We start from the raw sequence: 17,640 nt of genomic DNA, 5'->3' as shown, positions 1-17,640 counted from the left end.
AATTTTGCCTATATAATTCATCGCCTTCAAAGGTAATTAAAGAATGATGACTGTAAGTGTGAAGTATTGTAAAATGAACCATCATGAAGTGGGGTGGACCTGCACACTCACCTGGCCTTCCAATCCGCTTTGCTCTTTTTCCTGCTCTTGCGTGCGTCTCGTTGCTTCTCCTCCAGGCGGTTCTTCTCGTTGGCGGCACCGTCTATGTCGCCATTCTCCAGGAGCCTGATGTCTGGACGTAACCTGAGGAGAGGGAGGCGAGGGAGCGTAAGACTTAAGGCTCTGAAGTGTGACGGAAGAGTTCATGTGTGTGGCCCCACTAGTGTTATGATTTATTTTTATTTATTTATTTTTGTTTGTTAAGATAGATGAGTGTATACAAAAATGACGTATAAGGAAGCATCAAACTTGAGGCTCTGAACTGTGAAGGAAGATTTTATGTGTGGTTTCCCTTAGTGCTGAGTGTTTTTAAGAGCTGAGATGAAGGAGTATTTGAAAATGATGCATAAGGGGGTGTCAAACTTGAGGCTCTGTACTGTGAAGGAAGATTTTATGTGTGGTTCCCCTTAGTGCAATGAGTGTTTTTCAGAGCTGAGATGAAGGAGTCTGAAAATGATATATATAAGGGGATGTCAAACTTGAGGCTCTATGTGTGAGGAAAGACTTGATGTGTGGCCCCCTTTAGCATAACAATATATTTTTTTTCAAGAGCTGAGATGGATGAGTGAATTAAAATGATGTATATACTGACATTCATCTCATTCCAAAAGTGGCACCATAGATAATCTCACTATTAATTCTTTTACAGCAAAGGAAACAGCTCAAGGACAACAACTAGAAAAATACAAAAAAGTTCACTAAGCACTACACTGAACACTGTCTTGCCCTCATCTCATTCTTGTCGCACTGAAACTCACCTTTTCATGTCATGCAACCTCACACCCTTTCACTAACTGGTCTCCCCTCTTATGCAGGTCTTCCTTGTACCTTACTGACTATGTTTAAATAAAATAAAATAATTGTCCTTCAAGTAAACAAAATATAGTGATGCCAAAAAAATGCTCAAATGAAATAAAATAAATGCTTTTGAGGTCATCACTGTCACACCAATAACCAGAAAACTAACAAGTGCCATTAGTGATTATGGAACAGTTTGAATACTGATCAAATAATCCTTTGTCTGTGCCTCCGACAACGGTGAATGGGTCATAAATACACACAAGGTAAAAATTAATAAACATACTGATGACTTTGTCCTTTCAGAGATTACTTTGAGCCCTGGCAGTAACTCAACACAAAGGCAACAAGGGATGAAACAATTGCTTCTTTTAAATTTCTGCCGCGAACACTCACAAGAAGAACCATTTACGGGTGCACTACTTCCCCCTGAGTACTGTATGTCTGAGTGTGTCACCTGCAGTCTGTGGGCCCCAGCGTGCGGTGCAGCTCTTCGCTCGTCTCGTTCAGGGACATGGCAAAGAGCGTGAAGTGGTAGTACTGTGGAAAGACACGAGGGCACAAGACTTATCATAAATCATAGTGTCTCTGGAGTTGGGGCATAAATTATACTGCCTTTGGAGTTAGGGCAATGTACAATGTGCAGTCAAACCTCAACATCCACTTGGGGTTAGGAAACAGACACACCCATGGATGATGAGGAACTGTGGGTTATCTGCTGATAGATACTTACATACTTACAGCAACCATTAGTGTGGTTACTACAAGTATGAAGGTGTATGGGGTGGCAGCAGGGTGTGCAGTGAGCCACAAGGGCTATGCTGGTCACAAAAGTGCTCAAGAAAACCTGTGGATACCCACATCTTTAACTTGGTAACATCCACAGGGAATCCTGCAGATATTCAAATCCATGGATGTAGAGGTCTGAGTGCATAGGTACTGGTATTCATGTAGTGTAACAATAATAATAATTCTGTGAGTGAGTGAGCCACACCTGTGAGGAGTTGTTAGGTCTGGGGTCCACCTCCCAGAGCGTCAATGAGTTGGGGATGTCGATGCTGTAGGTGGAATCTGAGCGTGGGTAGCCTCCCTCTCCTTCCTCGTGCTCCTCTGCACCGGGTGGCAGGTCCCCCTCCTCTGCCTCATGCCCACCCTGCAGGATATAGGAGATATGAATTTTTTTTTAACAGCAAAGGAAGCAGCTCTGGGGCAAACTATCATTATTATTATTGGAGAAAAAACAGGTAGTGAAGGAGGAAAAACAAAAAAGTCTGCTACACTGTTACGATAGAAGGAAATAGAAAAGAATGGCCAGAAGAGAGCTTGATTTCGGAGGGTGGGGTGTTTTGATACAAACTCCCCTCTTGATTCTTGGCCCTTATTCCCAGATGCTTTTTACTCTCACAACTAATATTTCCAAAGACCACATAGTAGACCTCTTTTGTGGTCTTTAGAAATATTTGGTGTGAGAGCCAGATTGGAAACAGTTACAATAATGACACTGGTAATGATGAGAAAACAAATTTTATTGCTGATTTTGCTAATGATGATGCTTAAGTATTTTTCCAACTCACCTCTGCCTCTGAGCCCATTCTGAAGGAGGAGGTGATGGAGTTGAGCTTTTTGAACACCTTCCGAGGGGCGTTGGCGGGGCTGGTGGAGCTCGGGGCGCCGTCATCACCCTTGTCACTACGCCTGCTAGGGGATGGAAACTATTAACAGGTGATAGCGTCAGCAAATTAAGACATACATATCATAGGGAAAAGGTGTCCTAAAATTAGATCTCGCTACAAGGAAATCCCTAAAAAGAAACAAGCTATAAATAGTGCCCTGATCATGAGCTTGTCTTGTTTCATCATCGCCAGCAAGTATCCTTCCAATTACAGGAAGCTCATTATAGTTGATCTCTGGGTACTGCCGGGACCTCCACACACCCCTAACCTTGCTCGACGGGGGACAGTAACCACTCCTTGTCAGTGGAAAATGTCGGCCTGAGCGGGATTTTTCTGCTGACATGGAGTGGTTACTGGTGGTGGAGTGGTCTGTTGTTTCATAATTTCTCTCCCTCTCTCTCGCTCACCTAAACTTATGGGCGTTGGTCTTCACGTATTCTTCGTAGGACGTGTTGTCTGTGGCGCGAAGGAAGTCCGTCCACTTGCCATACATAAAGGAGTGTTTCTTCTTCCTGGAGGACAAGACCACAAAAAGGTTACAGTTGACTAAAACATCATCATCATCATCATCATCATCATTTAACGTCCATTTATTCCCTATGGTGGGGTTGGACGGGATATGAGCCTCCTCCACTGTTGCCGGTCCATAGCCAGTTGACTAAAACAAATATATATAACTATTTATCTATATTATTAGTCTGAAACTTGTATACTCTAAAGCACATTACACCAAAAGAGAGTTACGAAGGATAAATGACATACACTACTGATCAAATAAACACCAGCTATATGTATATGGTTCTGACTTTACCATAACCTATGTATGTAAACTTTTCTCTTGATACACAGGGATAAAAGCTGTAAAAAAGGATGACAGAGGATGAAAGCAGCAATACAAATGTCACTGTGCAGAATGAAACAAACACTATTGAAAAACTAATGAAAAATATGGCAAGATGAGTGGATGGAGAGATAAAAGCATCAGGAGTAAACAAAACAAAGAACAATACAAAATATATTTCAAATCTAATAACAGATACAACAAATAATCCATCAATTAAAGAGATTTCGTAAATGAATGTACGTAATGACAAGCCACGGCAGCATGACTCACTTCTTGTCCATGATGAAGCCTTCGATGCGGTGGAGGTCTTTGGAGAACCACCCGCCCGTCTTGAAGGTCAGGACGCACTTGTGACCTGAGCGGGGTGAGAAATAATGAGTGCAGTGATGGCAGTGGTGGTGGTGGCAATAGTAGCAATATATGGCATTATCAGTCTACAAAAACTACCAGTCAACAAGTGCTACCTATAACACTTGAAAATATTACTAGTGTATTATAGGTAAAGTTGTGGGCATACACCCTTGAGTCTGTGACGGATTATAACCCATTACCCTTTACCAGTCAGTCTAATTACCACTGCCAGTCTAATTATTTCCACTCTAAGTTCTGCCAGTCTAAAAATTCCCACTCAACTTGTGTATTACGAGTCAAGCAACACCCGTCCCCTCTTACCCGTGGCGTGGTTGGTGATCTCCATGGACCCGTACTGCTCAATCCACAGCTTCCCGACGATGATGTTATGCACGCAGCAGTTGACATTGCTCCAGGTGTAGGCTTCCCCGTGGCTAGGACAGGAAGGGAAAAGAAAGGGATGAGGAGAGGTAGGCACGGAAGGAAAGGGAAGATATGTTAAGGAAAGGAAAGGAAAGGAAGGGAAAAGAAAGGGATGAGGAGAGGTAGGCACGGAAGGAAAGGGAAGATATGTTAAGGAAAGGAAAGGGAAGGAAGGGATGAGGAGAGGTAGGAATGGAAGGAAAGGGAAGATATGTTAAGGAAAGGAAAGGAAAGGAAGGGAAAAGAAAGGACAGGTGAAGGGCAGGTAGTTAAGGACAGGTGAGGGAGCAACAAAGGGCCAGAGAGATAAGGTAGAGAAGGGGAGAGGATGAGAGAGTAATGGAAAGGGATGAAGAATGAGAGGAAAAAAAAGGAATGAAGGTGAAGGTAGGAAGGGAGGGACAGAGAGATAAAGGAAGAAAGGATCAGAAGAAGGGAGAGTTAAAGGAAATGGGACAGGAGGGAATGAAAAGCAAGGAGGAGGAAAGGAAGGAAAGAGGAAGCAATAGAGGAAGAGGGAGAAAGAAGAGAGGAGAGGGAAAGAGAAATGAAGGAAGGAAAAGGGAAAGAGGAAGTAGAAAGGAAAAAAATAGGAAGGAAAAAGTAAAGAAAAAAAAAAGCAGAGGAAAAATAAATAGGAGGAAAGGAAGGGAAAGAAAAACAGTTATTACCATTACATTACTACTACTACTACTACTACTACTACTACTACTACTACTATTATAACTATCCCTTTCACTATTGCTATTATTATCATTATTATGAAAGAACTTCACATGTATAATTTTCCGCCTCTGCTCAGTCAAGGTTCAAGGTCAAAAGAACTAACAAGCCTCCTAATTAACTATATAGGCTTCCTAATGAGTGTGCAAATATCAAGGCTAATGCAGGATTTCATTAGGTGATAACAATTAGGGTGTCATTAAAATATGCTGTTTTTAATGAGCCATGCAATCATCCCATTAGCAACTTGGCTCTTTTTCTTCTTCTTTTTTTTACAACAAAGGAGACAGCTCAAGGGCACACAAAAAAGAAAACAATAATAAAAAAAAGCCCGCTACTCGCTGCTCCTAAAAAGAATCAAAAGAGGTGGCTGAAAGAGGGGTCAATTTCTGAGGTCATTCACGTTTTGTTCTTGAACTGACGTTACTGATTAATTTTTCTGTGTAATAATATTTTTTTTTATTCTGATTATTTTTTTCTAATTATTATGTTTGGTATTGCTAGGATTAGGATTAGATTGCTTGGGATGTGGGTTGGTTCTCTCTCTCTCTCTCTCTCTCTCTCTCTCTCTCTCTCTCTCTCTCTCTCTCTCTCTCTCTCTCTCTCTCTCTCTCTCTCTCTCTCTCTCTCTCTCTCTCTCTCTCTCTCTCTCTCTCTCTCAGTGTGCCACAAACATTAATCTTTTAGTATTGGCACATTTTCTCCATTCTCTCTCTCTCTCTCTCTCTCTCTCTCTCTCTCTCTCTCTCTCTCTCTCTCTCTCTCTCTCTCTCTCTCTCTCGCCACTTCATCCATCTTTATTAATATTTGCTAAGGCAGAAACTTTGGCCATTTAATCTGCTATCATTTCACTTATCACTTATCTATGTATTCACTTTATGTATTTCACTTAAGTTTAACGACATACCCCCTGAAACGGACCTGTGTGACCTGTGCATCTATGTAAATCTATGTAAATCTCACTTGAGGAACAAATATATGGTCTGTGTGGTCTGAATATCTATGGGAGTCTATGTTAATTTCACTTGGGGAAACTAAATATAGGGTCTGTATGGTCTAAATATCTATGTGAACCTATGTAAATCTCACTTTGGGGAACTAAATAATATAGGGTCTGTGTGGCCTGAGTATCTATGTAAATCTGTGTCTCACTTGGGGAACTAAATAATATAGAGTCTGTGTGGCCCAAGTATCTATGTAAATCTGTGTCTCACTTGGGGAACTAAATAATATAGAGTCTGTGTGGCCTAAGTATCTATTTAAATCTGTGTCTCACTTGGGGAACTAAATAATATAGAGTCTGTGTGGCCTAAGTATCTATGTAAATCTGTGTCTCACTTGGGGAACTAAATAATATAGAGTCTGTGTGGCCTGAGTATCTATGTAAATCTATGTCTCACTTTGGGAACTAAATAATATAGAGTCTGTGTGGCCTGAGTATCTATGTAAATCTATGTAACTCTCACTTGGGGAATTCCACGGTGAGGCATCCCTTGGGCTGGATCTCCACGCTCTTGCCCCAGAACTTCAGCTTGGGGTGGATGGAGCCGTGGAAGTTCCAGTGCTCCGAGTCGGCGTAGAAGGCGGAGACGGGAGGGTGGTGGGAGACCTGCTCGCACACTATCCTGAAAACGGGAAGGAGAGGAGTAGTTACGAGGGGCTCTAGGGCCGTATTTTAAAACATTTCGTCGCCCAAGTTCACATATTTGACAAGGCTTTCGTATGAGTTATGGCATTTCCAGGAGTAGTTTTATGACCCTGGTGGTAGTTTGATCCTTCCTCTGTACCCTGAACCTAAAGAAACACTCATTAGGACCCGATTTACCTCCTCTTTGACCTTTAGAAATAGTTGATGTGAGAAGTTAAAGTGTCTTATCATAACACCCAAGCTAGACTCCTGAAGACCGTGAGGGTGGATGGTAAAGACACTGAACACACATGGATACACATAAGGAAAGAGTTCTAGACTGCAGAAGAAAGTGAAGGGTAAATACAAAGAGATTTAGTGCTGAAGAACGTGAGGGTGGAGGGTACAGTAGAGTACAGTAGAGAAGGTAAATACAGACAATGGATACAGAAGGGAAGGGTGCTAGATTGCTGAAGAATGTGGCGGGTAAGCACAAAGAGTTCTAGAGTGCTGAATGACGTGAGGGTGGAGGGTAGTTACAAAGGGTTCTAGACTCATGAAGAACGGGCTCCTGAAGAAAAAAAGACTTGGCTGCATACTGAAATTCATGGCTTTACTGAAATGCATAAACAGGTGGCAGGGAGGAATCGGCCCTTCATCCCCGCCTCTTGGAACACCGGAGGCTGTTTTGCATCTCTGCCGTGAATCTGCACTCTCGTTGGGCATTTTGTCATGAGCAAGTAGACTCAGACCGCCTGTTATGTCACTTTTGAGTCTCGTTAAATAAAACGGAAAAAAATGACGTAGAGCTTAGATAAGGAAGGATTTGAGCCACTCTTACATCCTGTCATATCACGTTAAGATATTCCATGAATCATCGGTGGGAGACATTACACCGACATAGATAAGTTAAGCTATTTTTGTAACGCCAGATTTAGATAGGAAGTCAAACTATTCTTGTTCTGTCAGTTATGGAAACGAAAAATAAAAAGAGTAAGAACAGTAGATGGGAGAGACACAAAAGAAAGGAAATTGGAATGAATATTTACGGATTTGAAAAGGAGTTTGAGGTTCAAGTGAATGAATAAAAAAAGAGATACGAAGTTGAGCTATTCTTGTACCCCCAGTCGCTGATATAGATAAGAGGTCACCGATTTAGCTAGACGGTTGTATCCCCCGTCACTGATATAGATAGGAGACTGATCTATTCTTGTACCGCCAGTCACTGATTTAGATAGGAAGCCAAACTATTCTTGTACTCCGTTGATAGAGATACGAGGCTGAGCTATTCTTGTACCCCCAGTTGCTGATATAGATAAGAGGTCACCGATTTAGCTAGACGGTTATATCCCCCGTCACTGATATAGATAGGAAACTGATCTATTCTCGTACCGCTAGGTGCTGATATGGATATGAAGTCGAGCTATTCCTGTCTCGCTAATAATCTCCCTCCCAGGCTCGGGGTGATGGAGGTACGCCCAATACGTCCATTAACATGCAAAGGACGGGATATTGGCTGGCACGCTGCTGGGGAGATGAGGCTCAGGGTTCAAGGGGAGGAAGGAAGATAAGGTTCAGGAAGAAGGGAGATGAGGCTCAAGGTTCAAAGTCACCCAAACGAAGTGAACTAACGCGGAGAACCCGAAACACCGTACACAGGAAAGAAGGAGGAGGAGGTTCAGGGTTCAAAGGAAGGCAGGAAGATAAAGTTCAGGAAGAAGCAAGGTGAGGTTCAGGGTTCATATTCCGCCCAAACGAAGTGAACTAATGCACAGAACCAGAAACATCGTGAACAAGAGAGAAGGAAGAGGAGGTTCAGGGTTCAAAGGAAAAAGAAAGATGAGGTTAAGGAAGAAGGGAGATGAGGCTCAAGATTCAAAGGAAAAAGGAAGATGAGGTTAAGGAAGAAGGAAGATGAGGTTCAGGGTTCAAAGTCCAGCCAAACGATGCAAACTAACACGAATGAGCCGAAACAAGGAGAGGTATAGAAGCAAAGGTAACGTGATGGGGGGATATGTTATAGCTACGCGTGGCCTCATTGCTCATCTCCGTCACACTGGCCCTTGAGTCTGTACCCCGGGACACAGAAACGCGAGAACAAGTGAAGATGACGGAAGACAAAGAGGAAAACTGTAAAGAAGACGAAGGTACAAGAAGAAAAAGACAATAAATGAAAGAATAAGGAGGATGGAGGAGTAGGAACAAGCACATATGGAAGACAAAGAGGAAACGATAAAGAGGAAGACACGAAGCTCCAATAAACAGAAACGCCTTGAAAGAGAAAGAAGACAATAAACGGAGGAATAAGAAGAATGGAGAAGCAGGAACAAGCACATACAGAAGACAAAGAGGAAACGATATAGAAGACGAATCCCCAATAAACAAGAACGCCGTGAGAGAGAAAGAAGAAAAAGAAGACAATAGAGGAAAGAATAAGAAGGATGGAGAAGCTGAGACACAGGAACGCAAGAACACACACTTAAAGATGACAAAAGAAGACAAAGAGGAGACGATAAAGAAAACGAAGCTCCCAATAAACAGAAACGCCATGGGAGAGAAAGAAGACAATAGAAGAAAGAATAAGAGAGATGGATGAGGATGACAAGAAAGAAGAAACAAATAAAAACAAGAAAGAAGAGAGAAAAACGCTGTAGAAGACAAAGAAGAAAAAACAATGGACAGAAACGCCATGGGAGAGAAAGATAACAAGAGAAAAAAGGATAAAAGAGATGGATGAGGATGACAAGAAAGAAGAAACAAATAAAAACAAGAAAGAAGACAGAGAAAAACGCTATAGAAGACAAAGAAGAAAAAAACAATGGACAGAAACGCCATGGGAGAGAAAGAAAGCAAGAGAAAAAAGGATAAGAGAGATGGATGAGGATGATAAGAAAGAAGAAACAAATAAAAACGACAAAGAAGACAGAGATAAACGATAAAGAAGACAAAGAAGAAAAAACAATAGACAGAAACGCCATGAGAGAGAAAAAAGACAAGAGAGGAAAGAATAAGAGAGATGGATGAGAATGATAAGAGAGAAGAAACAAACAAAAACAAAAAAGACAGAGAAAATCGATAAAGAAGACAAAGAAAAAACCCGATAAACAGAAACGCCATGAGAGAGAAAGAAGACAATAAACGGAGGAATAAGAAGAACGAATAGAGAACTTAAAACACCGTACGAAGAACACGTAAAGACGATGATGAAGAAAGACAAAGAAGAAAACGCTAAAGAAGACAAAGGAGGCCCCGACAAACACACACACGCACACACTCACCTACACCAAGAAAAAAGACATTAAACGAAAGAGTAAGAGAGATGGAGAACGTAAATAAAACACGGAACTGAAGAACAAACATAAAAAACAACAAAAAAACAGAAAAAGACGATAGAGAAGACGAAGAAATTCCCCGATAGCCAAAAAACACCATGAGAAACAAAGAATGAAAGAATGATAATAAACAAAAGAATAAAAAAAAAGAATGAAGAACTTGAAAGACAAACGTAAAATCGATTAAAAAAACAGAGAAAAACGCTGATGACAAAGAAATTCTCAGATGTCCCAAAACGCCATAGCAAAGAAAGATAGAAGACAATAAAGAAAAGAATAAGAAGAAAGAAAGAAGAAGTTGAAAGAGGAACGTAAAATCGACTAAAAAAAAAAAAGAACGTAAAATCGACTAAAAAAAAAAAAAAAAAAAAAACGATGAGCACAAAGAAATTCCCAGATATCCCAAAACGCCATAGAGAAGAAAGAAAGAAAACAATACACAAAAGAAGAATAAGAAAGAAAGAAGAATGACGGGGCAGCGCAAGGAATCGACAGCCACGGGGACGGACGCGAAAACAGGTTGGACCGGAGGAGGAGGAAGAGAGGCAGAGGTGGAGCATCTGAGGGTCCCGGGTCCAGGGTCCAGAGTCCTGCTAGCGCCAGAAGGACCAGTTAAAGCTGTGTGTCCGATGTTCCTTGCGCGGGGCACTTGTGGAGGCAGAGAGGGAAGGGCCGCGGAGAGTGACAAGGAGGGAAGGGAAGAGAGGGGAATGGAGGGGCGTAGAGGGCGAAGGGGTGGTAGAGAGGGAAGGGCCGGAGAGAATGACAAGGAGGGAAGGAGAGAGAGGGGAATGAAGGGGCGTAGACCTAGGAGGAAGGGGTGGTAGAGAGGGAAGGGCCGGAGAGAATGACAAGGAGGGAAGGAGAGAGAGGGGAATGAAGGGGCGTAGACCTAGGAGGAAGGGGTGGTAGAGAGGGAAGGGCTGCGGAGAATGACAAGGAGGGAAGGAAAGGGAGGGGAATGGAGGGGCGTAGAGGGCGGAGGGGTGGTAGAGAGGGAAGGGAAGGAGGGAGGAACATAAAGAAGGTAAGGAAAGGAAGAAGGTTGAAGCAGGAGGGAAGGGAAGAGAGGGGAATGGAGGGGCGTAGAGGGCGGAGGGGTGGTAGAGAGGGAAGGGAAGGAGGGAGGAACATAAAGAAGGTAAGGAAAGGAAGAAGGTTGAAGAGGAAAGGCCCGCGGAGAGAGTGACAAGGAGGGAAGGGAAGAGAGGGGAATGGAGGGGCGTAGAGGTCGAAGGGGTGGTCGAGAAGGTAGGACAGGGGAGAGAATTTGGAGAGAGAAGGAGAGGAAGGAGGGAGGAACAACAAGGAGAGGAAAGAGAGAGGGAGAGGGACGGGAAGGAGGAAACACTACATAGGAAGGAGCATGGGAGGGGAGGAAAAAGTGAAGAATGGTGAGCAGGTGGAGGGGTGGAGAAGAAAGGGAGAGGAACACACTGGAGGTAAGGAAAGAGAGAGGAATGGAGGGGCGTAGCAGGGAGAGGGGTGAAGAGGAGGGAATACTGAGGAGATAAGGAAAGAGAGGTGGAGAATGAAGAGGAAGGAGGGAGGTATACATAAACGAGGAGAGAAATGAAGGAGGAATAGAGAGCAGGCGAAGGAGAGGGGAGAGAGTAGAGGGGAGGAAGGAGGGAGAAACATATTGGAGGTAAGGAAAGAAAGAGAAATGGAGGGACGTAGCAGGTGGAGAGGTAGGGAGGGAAGGGCCGGAGAGAGAAGGAGGGAGGAGTACATAGGAGAGAAAAAAAGGAATGGAGGGGAGTAGAGGGGTGGCGAGGTGGGCCGGAAAAGGAGAAAAAAGAAAGGAGGGTTAGGAGTGGAGGAAGGGAGAGAAGAGGAGGGGAGAGGCAGGGAAGGGAGGAGAGAGGAGACACAGGAGAGGCAACACGTCAAACAAGGATTAGAAAGGGAGAAGGGATGAGGGAATATGACAACAAACAGACGCACGGACAGACAGACAGAAAGACGGACAAGACAAATAGACGCAGATACCGAAGGAAGAAAAGGATGGAAAGGAAGAAAGACGAAACAGAATATAACAAACAAACAAACACACAAACTGACAAAAAAAAGCGCAATGGAAGTCGATATGGAGAGAAAGGAAAGCGACGAGGAGGAGGAGGAGGAGGAGGAGGAAGGCCTGAAGGGAGAAGTGAAGAGCAATGGAGAGGAAAAGGAAAAGTGAAGTGCGATAGAAGAATAAGAATAAGAATAAGAATAAGAAGAAGAAGAATAAGAATAAGAATAAGAATAAGAAGAAGAAAATGAAGAAGAAGAAGAAGAAGAAGAAGATTAACCACACGTAGCGTACCTGTAGTTGTCTCGTTGCAGCTCGTACGTCTCCCCCAGCAGTGGGTTGAATGGCTTACCCACACGCTCCCAGTTCGATGCCAAGCCGCTCACCGCGAAGGCCGTCACGTACTGGAAGGTAGTAGTAGTAGTAGTAGTATTGTTATTGGTATTGATATTTGTATTGGTATTAGTATTGGTATTGGTATTAGTGTTAGTGCTGGTAATAGTATTGATATTTGTTTTAGTATTGGTATTAGTATTGGTATTGGTATTAGTATTGGTATTAGTGTTGGTATTAGTATTGGTACTAGTGTTGGTATGGGTATTAGTATTGGTATTACTATTGGTATTATTATTGGTATTAGTATTAGAAATGGTATTAGTATTGGTATTGGTATTAGTATTGGTATTGATATTAGTATTGGTATTAGTATTGGTATTAATATTGGTATTAGTATTGGTATTAGTGTTGGTATTGGTATTAGTATTGGTATTAGTATGAGTATTGGTATTGGTATTGGTATTAGTATTAGTATTGGTATTAGTATTAGTAGTAGGAATATTATCAGAGGGTGTAACATAATGCTTAGGCAACTTCAGTGGTTCGCTAATCCCCAGATAAACAAACTCAAGCAGGTGAGCTCAGCCTCCACCCACCTGCATCCTGACAATGGGGTCCTGCTGGGCGTCGGCCTTGTCCAGCAGCCAGGCGTACTCCATGTACTCGGCCATGCGCTGCAGGAAGGAGAGCGGCTCGTTGAACACCACCGGCATCGTGATCTTGGACAGCTCCTTGCCGATGCACTGCTTCAGCACCGACCACAGCGAGAAGTCGTTTCGCTGAAACTGCTGCGCGGGCAGACTGGTTCTGGGGGAGAGAGAAGAGGGTGGTTACTTGGTGGAGAAGAGAGGACAGACGAGGCTGGTTGATTTGGAAGAGAAAAAATGAAGCAGCTATAGACACGATTGCTTTGTGGATTAGAAGAAGGAAGTGAAGAAGATGCAGTCAGCTTGTGGAAGAAGGAGAAAAAGGGAGAGGAGGAGGAAGAGAAGATAGAAGCTACAACGTTTGCTTTTTGGACTGAGATGGAGGAGGAGGAGGAGGAGGAGGAGGAGAAAAACGATGGAGGAATGTTTGTCTTATTGGATACCAGACAGGAGAAGAAGATGGAGAGGATGGAGGGAAGATGGAGGAGGTGAAGAGCTGTAATTCATGATGGCGTGGGAGGAGGAGGAGGTGGAGGAGGAGGAAAGAAGGAGGAGGAGGTGGAGGAGGGGGAGGTGCGTTAAGCCTGAAAAAGTGATAATAATAACGATAAGAGAGAGAGAGAGAGAGAGAGAGAGAGAGAGAGAGAGAGATAACAGCTGGCAGTATTTTAAAGGTGTGTTGTGACTTAATCTCGCGGGAAGAGCCTCGCCCACAGACTTCGGGAGGAGGAGGAGGAGGAGGAGGAGCTGAAGGAGGCGCCGAAGGAGAGAGAGAGAGAGAGAGAGAGAGAGAGAGAGAGAGAGAGAGAGAGAGAGAGAGAGAACAACGGCTGGAGGCAAAGTGATGGAGATAAAAATGTAACACGAGGAGGAGGAGGAGGAGGAGAAGGAGGAAGAGGAGGAGGAGGAGAAGGTGTAAGCATAATGAGGCAAAAGAAGCCGTGAAGAGGAGGAGGAGGAGGAGGAGGTGGAGGAAGCTCAGACAAAAAAGAAATAAAAAAAAGACATGGCAGTGACGTGAGTAAGTGATGCGAAAGGTCAACTCTCTCTCTCTCTCTCTCTCTCTCTCTCTCTCTCTCTCTCATAACCCCTCCCTTTTCCCTCACCAACTTCCTCCACCCATCTTTTCCCCCTCCTCCTCCTCCTTCTCCTCCTCCTCCTCCTCTTCCTCTTATCCGCCACAGCCATTTCCTCTTGAGTTAATCCTTAAGTTCTGACAATAGCTTCTTTACGGCCTTCACTTTTATGTATTTTCACCTAAGACTTCATAAATCACTGGTCTGTTTATTTTTCCTCTAATCCATTACTAACTAACACTAACACCAACATTACCACTAACAGTTTATCTTTATTTTTACCTCTCAACTTCGTCCCTCTCACCAGTACCTCTATCTCTAACTCTACTCCATTCCCCTTCTCACATCCTCGGTCACATCACTATTTCTCCACCTCTACTTCTTTCCCTCTACTCACCTTCCGTCACACCACTACCCACTATCTCTACCTCTACTCTCCCTTACTCTAACCTCCCTTTTCTCTCATCTTCCGTCACACCACTATCTCTAATCTACTCGCCCACTCACCCCAGGGTCACACCACTAGGACGTCCCCGGTGGCTGCGAAGGACGCCCTGGGCACCACTATGTCGGAGAGCGAGCGAAACATGCCCAGGACGCGAAAGTATATATAGACCAAGATGAACACGTTGCAATAGACCAGGTAAGTGAGGTACATTGTGGTGACTGGTGGTGGTGGTGGTAGTGGTGGTGGTAGTGAGGTGGTGGTGATGTATGTGTTTAAAGGCAGTGGTGGTGGTGTTTTGGTGTTGTCAAAAGTAGTGGTGGTGATGTTTTGGTGGGTTTTGTTGTGGTTTTGGTGATGAATGAGCCTTGGTGTTGTTACTGGAAGTGGTGGTGGTGTTGTTGTTGGTGGTGGTGGTGGTGATGGATGTGTTTTTCTGTTGTGAAAGGCAGTAGTGGTGAACTGTTTGTGGTGTTGAGTGGTCGTGGTGGTGGTGGTGTTTTGGTGTTGTCAGAGGTAGTGGTGGTGATGTTTTGGTAGTGGTGATGAATGAGTCTTGGTGTTGTTATTCAAGGTGGTGGTGTTGTTGTTTTGGTGTTATCGAGGGCAGTGGTGATGACGTTCTAGTAACTTTATCGTGACTGTGGTGATGTACTGATGGTGGTGGTGGTGGTGGTGAGGGGTTCGTGGTGGTGGTGGTGATGATGATGCAGATGTCAACGACGGTAGTGGTGGTGATGATATCTAGCACTGTTATAGTAGTGGTGGTGGTGGTGGTGGTGCTAGTGGTGGTGTTACGGCGCGAGCTGAAACCATACTGGAGAAAGGTTATGTCTGTCTGTCTGTCTGTGTGTGTGTCTGTGCGTGCGTGTGTGTATGCCATAACTCTCAGATCTCTGTCTCTGGTCCCTTCCTGCACTCACTCCCTAAAGCTCTTTATCTGCCCACCATTCTGTGTGGTCAGCCCTCCACTCCACTCCCTAAGGCCTCTCTACAAGACTGACGTATCTGTGTGGGTGTCTTCGTCTCAAAAGCTCCTACAAGACTGACGTATCTGTGTTCGTGTCTCCCTAGCGGTCCTAAAGCTCTACAAGACTGACGTATCTGTGTCAGGTGTCCCCCTCTAGCGGCCACTCCCTGAAGCTCTACAAGACTGACGTATCTGTGTAAGGTGTCTCCCTCTAGCGGTCACTCTCTAAAGCTCTACAAGACTGACGTATCTGTGTAAGGTGTCTCCCTCTAGCGGTCACTCCCTAAAGCTCTACAAGACTGACGTATCTGTGTAAGGTGTCCCCCTCTAGCGGCCACTCCCTGAAGCTCTACAAGACTGACGTATCTGTGTAAGGTGTCCCCCTCTAGCGTCCACTCCCTGAAGCTCAACAAGACTGACGTATCTGTGTAAGGTGTCCCCCTCTAGCGTCCACTCCCTGAAGCTCAACAAGACTGACGTATCTGTGTAAGGTGTCTCCCTCTAGCGGCCACACCCTGAAGCTCTACAAGACTGACGTATCTGTGTAAGGTGTCCCCCTCTAGCGGCCACTCCCTGAAGCTCTACAAGACTGACGTTTACATCGGCGGCGGTGGGGGAGTGGTGAACCCGAGGACTTAGGTTCGAGCCCCACCTAAGTACACTGACAATTTTCAACCATCGCCAAGTGGAGGAAGATTACCCACATGCTGCCCGGGTCTTCAATCAACCCTAACTTTAGCGACTTCAGTCCGAAATTGACCTCTCTTTTGGCCACTCTATACTTATCGCTATATGAGAGCAACAGTTAGCGGGCTTTTTTTTTTTTACATCTTCTCTTTGTTGCCCTTGAGTTGCTCTGTGCTGTAAAATAAAAGAGTAGCACCGGGGGACACCATAGGCCAAGCAAGAGTCATACATCACGGCAACTACTATAAATAAAATTCGCCTGCTCCACTAACGGGCTGGGGTCGTTCAAGAGGGCACTCAAGAAACCCTACCGGCGGTATAGGCACCACTTAAAAAAAAGAAGCATAGAATAGGAATGTTTGGCAACCTTCATCACAGGCGAAATGTTGTTACCCAAAGAGAGAGATGGAGGTACGTAGCCGGTGGAGAGGGGGAGAGGGAAGGGTCCAGGGAGAGAAGAGTTTCCGGGAAGGAGGGAGGAATACATCAGAGAGAGGGATGGAGATGTGCCTTGAAACTCCCAAACTGAAGGCGTTTAAGTCGTAGGCAGGAGCAGAGCCAAAGAATAGGAGAGTCTGCCCCACTAAACTCAGCCGTTGCGAGGGGTTCTCTGTGTTATGTGTCTCCCTCTAGCGGCGAATTCCTGAAGCTTTGCAAGACTGACGTTTACGAGAGAGGAAGAAAAATGTTGATTGAAAAATGTGTAAAGGACGGACGTGTGTGTGTGTGTGTGTGTGTGTGTGTGTGTGTGTGTGTGTGTGTGTGTGTGTGTGTGTGTGTGTGTGTGTGTGCAATAAACAAAGCGGTTGTGAGATTGATGGTGTGAGGGGAATCGTTCTCTCTCTCTCTCTCTCTCTCTCTCTCTCTCTCTCTCTCTCTCTCTCTCTCTCTCTCTCTCTCATTAAGGCGTACGGAGACACGGAAACACCAAAGTCAAACATACATACATACATACATACATACACCGAAAGCCCGCTGTTCCTAGGTACGTGTTTCCAATATCTGTTAAAATCACCGTTATTTAAAAGGCAATATCTACATCCCTCCTCCTCCTCCTCTTCCTCTTCCTTCTCCTCCTCCTCCTCTTCCTCTTCCAGTTCTTATTCCTCCTCTTCCTCTAATTGTTCTCCTCCTCCTTCTCATTTTCCCCCATTTCCTCCTCTTCCTTGTTTAAGTCTTCCTCCTCCTTCTATTCCTCTTTCTCCTCTCCGTATGAAAAAAACACGAATAAAGAACAAGAAGGAAAAAAAATGCGAAAGAAGGAAAAGAAAATACATGGAAAAAATCTCTCGAATTCTTTCCCTTCACTTCTTTCCCTTCCCTTTCCTTTACTCTTTCCCTTCCACGACTTTCCTTCTCTCAAACTTTTACTGAGGAGGAGGAGGAGGAGGAGGAGGAGGGACGCTGGTCGAGGAATTTTCAAAAGTTTTCTTATTTAGTTTCTTTTTCTCTATTTTTCTTCATCGTTTTGCAAGTTTTTTCGATTTGATGTTTTTCTTCTTCTTCTTCTTCTACTTCTTCTTCTTCTTCTT

At 44.2% G+C, this 17,640-nt stretch overlaps 1 protein-coding gene across 15 annotated transcripts in view; it reads right to left on the bottom strand.

Moving 5' to 3' along the window:
• The window catches only part of LOC127000310 (oxysterol-binding protein-related protein 1-like), a 117,885-nt gene that overhangs the window by 11,676 nt on the left and 88,569 nt on the right, over positions 1-17,640 (bottom strand). For 14 of the 15 annotated variants that reach the window (XR_007753894.1, XR_007753895.1, XR_007753891.1 and 11 more), the window contains exons 15-24: positions 12,880-13,090; positions 12,242-12,351; positions 6,438-6,596; positions 4,147-4,259; positions 3,745-3,829; positions 3,038-3,142; positions 2,532-2,655; positions 1,952-2,110; positions 1,415-1,497; positions 112-243 (exon numbers count right to left, since the gene is read on the bottom strand). Coding sequence is in view for 7 of the 15 variants with exons in the window: in XM_050863878.1 (XP_050719835.1) it covers positions 112-243; positions 1,415-1,497; positions 1,952-2,110; positions 2,532-2,655; positions 3,038-3,142; positions 3,745-3,829; positions 4,147-4,259; positions 6,438-6,596; positions 12,242-12,351; positions 12,880-13,090 (1,281 nt within the window). In the remaining 8 variants the exon portion in view is untranslated. The remainder of the gene's footprint in view (positions 1-111; positions 244-1,414; positions 1,498-1,951; positions 2,111-2,531; positions 2,656-3,037; positions 3,143-3,744; positions 3,830-4,146; positions 4,260-6,437; positions 6,597-12,241; positions 12,352-12,879; positions 13,091-17,640) is intronic. The other variant, XM_050863883.1, reaches the window with a different exon arrangement.

This window comes from Eriocheir sinensis, chromosome 18, assembly GCF_024679095.1.
Source record: "Eriocheir sinensis breed Jianghai 21 chromosome 18, ASM2467909v1, whole genome shotgun sequence".
In the NCBI taxonomy this organism is placed as follows: Eukaryota; Metazoa; Arthropoda; class Malacostraca; order Decapoda; family Varunidae; genus Eriocheir; species Eriocheir sinensis.
Note: the sequence above shows the minus strand (reverse complement) of the source record. Positions and strands in the feature narration are given on the sequence as shown.